The 2500-nt window shown below is 34.7% G+C and overlaps 1 protein-coding gene across 1 annotated transcript in view; it reads left to right on the forward strand.

Moving 5' to 3' along the window:
* LOC130077962 (centriolar coiled-coil protein of 110 kDa) overlaps window positions 1–2500 on the forward strand; it is an 8104-nt gene that overhangs the window by 4665 nt on the left and 939 nt on the right. The window contains exon 7 of the mRNA XM_056243399.1: window positions 1153–1226. Within this exon, the coding sequence (XP_056099374.1) occupies window positions 1153–1226 (74 nt within the window). The remainder of the gene's footprint in view (window positions 1–1152; window positions 1227–2500) is intronic.

A 2500-nucleotide genomic window follows, 5' to 3' on the forward strand; every position in this document is an offset into this window, starting at 1 on the left:
GAGCTGGCTCGGCACCAGCTGACATGATGGCTTGTTTAATCAACGGCGCCGAGAGACGATCGAGTAGTGTCCGAAAGTGGTGTTTCTATTATGCTGGTGAGCTCACTATATAGTGCTCTACTCCCTACCCCCTACATAGGGGTTAGGGAGTAGTGGTTTGAGTGGAGATTTTGGACACAGCCTCTATCGTCATCACCGTCTTGTCACAGGCAAGCTTTCTGGCGGGCTCTGTGGTGCCTGATGTAAGATGAGTGATCCGCACGAACACAAATGCTCTTATCTCGCTGAAATCTTGACGGATTTACAAACGGTTTGGTTTCTTACAAACGTTATTAACGTGGCAATAATTCTGGATGATTATTTATGTATACACTTATTATTCATAAGTATGCAGTGTCATAACTACATCTCTGACGTTTATAACAAACCAAACCGTTTGAAAATCGGAAGAAAATTGAGCAAGTTATGGTTATTTAAAAAGTACATGCAGCATTAAAACACAATGTTACGAGTGAGCGAGCTGCCTGTGGCAAGATGGCCGCCAGTGCGGACGTCGACCTCCATTGGCCAGCAGCGCGGACGAGACATCTAGCCTTTATTATGGATATCTATCTATGCTTACTTCAGCAATACTTTTTTTTTTTTAAATTAAACACAAATGTGATGTTTATCTAAAGTGATTTTTGTTTATTGTGTTGAAGTGGATCACTGAAGGTCAGCAGCAAAGGCATTGGTTAATTAAGTGAGATTAAATACATAAAGTATATTTGTGTCATTTAATTATTGGAGGTTTGCGTAATATTCTGAGATTGCACTTCACTGTTTTTTATTAATTTTGAGTAACACTAAATCTGTTTTTTGAGATGTGATGAGCAAATGGCAGCTAAAACTACAATAAGCATCATGTTTACACAGTGAACACAACGCCTGTGAACGCACGATATCTCTCAACATGGGGACAGAACTGCCACTCAATACATGAAAAAGTTTAAATATTATTTGAAAAAGTAACTCAGATATTTTGTTGTAAATTTAAAATTAATGCGTTACTTTACTAGTGGCTTGAAAAAAAAAGTAATCTGATTACGTTACTCAAGTTACTTATAATGTGTTTGTCCTACACACACACTGACATCACTTCCTTCTGAGCAGAAGACCGACAGTGCTGGAAACACACGGACTCTGTCCTCGGCCACTCAGAAGACGCTGGACAGGAAAGGTCAAAGGTGAGAATCAGCCTGGACATCATCTGATCTGATGACACAACTGACACAGTTTGTTTAAAGTTTTACAGGATTTGAGAACACACTTTCACAACTCCTCTTTTAAAGGGATAGTGCACCCAAAAATAAACATATAATTTACTCACCCTCATTGTGCTCCAAACCTTTGCAAGTTTCATTCAAATTATGAAAGAAAATGAATTTGAATTTGGATTTATTTCAGGATAACCCCTTGAGATGTAACATCTCATTTTCAAGGGGGTCCTGCAACATATATATGTACAGACACAAAGGTTAAACACACAGTACATATACAAAAAAAAACATAAACACAATATAAACACAGACATATGTACAAAACAATAACTCGCTCACCTGCCCTTACCCCACAATTACAATAGCACACATATTAAAGTATATTAACACGTAGTCAGTCAAATGCATTAAACTAGTGCATCATTTATCAATTTGCCTTATGACAAAATGTAGCATGCAGGATAACGTCACATCTCGCAAAGAAATGGAAAAAAAAAATCAAGCTAAAGAAAAAAGACAAAGAAAATCATAATTGTATAGATACTATACAATTACTACATAATTGAAATCATACAGGTTTGGAGTAAACGATGACAGATCTTTAATTTTGGGGTGAACTATCCCTTTAAATCAGTGTCTTATGCCATATATTTGATATAACACACAGGCTATATTTTACATATATAATTATAAAAACAAAATTCACACAAACAGTCTGAGACTAATGAAAATGACGTAAGACTTTACAATAAGGCCCCATTTGTTCATGCATGAATGAGCATTAACCAACAATGTGCACTACATTTGTTACAGTATTTATTAATGTTAGATCATAAAATACAACTGTTCATTGTTAGTTCATGTCAGATCAGGTCTATTATATATATAATAGTAATTTTGAAATTAAGATTAATAAATGCTTTAAAAGTATTTTTCATTGTTAGTTCATGTTAACAAATGAAACTTTAATGCAAAGCGCCACCATAATTCAATAATAATATATTATAATAATTTAATCACCAAAGTTAATAAAAAAAATTCGGTGGATATTATCAGCACAAATTCTTATTTCCAAGCATACATTTTGAATCCTGATGTGCTCTCAGATTATATTTGTAAATAGAATAATATAATTGGAGGAAATACAGCGGCTTATATAAAATAAAATAAAGTGGAAGCTGTCAGTGTGAATGAGCACTTGCAGTTACACACATTTCTTCATTATAATGAGAGCGTCTAAT

Source organism: Rhinichthys klamathensis, unplaced genomic scaffold (genome assembly GCF_029890125.1).
Source record: "Rhinichthys klamathensis goyatoka isolate OS25496 unplaced genomic scaffold, OSU_Roscu_1.1 h1tg000789l_1, whole genome shotgun sequence".
NCBI lineage: Eukaryota > Metazoa > Chordata > Actinopteri > Cypriniformes > Leuciscidae > Rhinichthys > Rhinichthys klamathensis.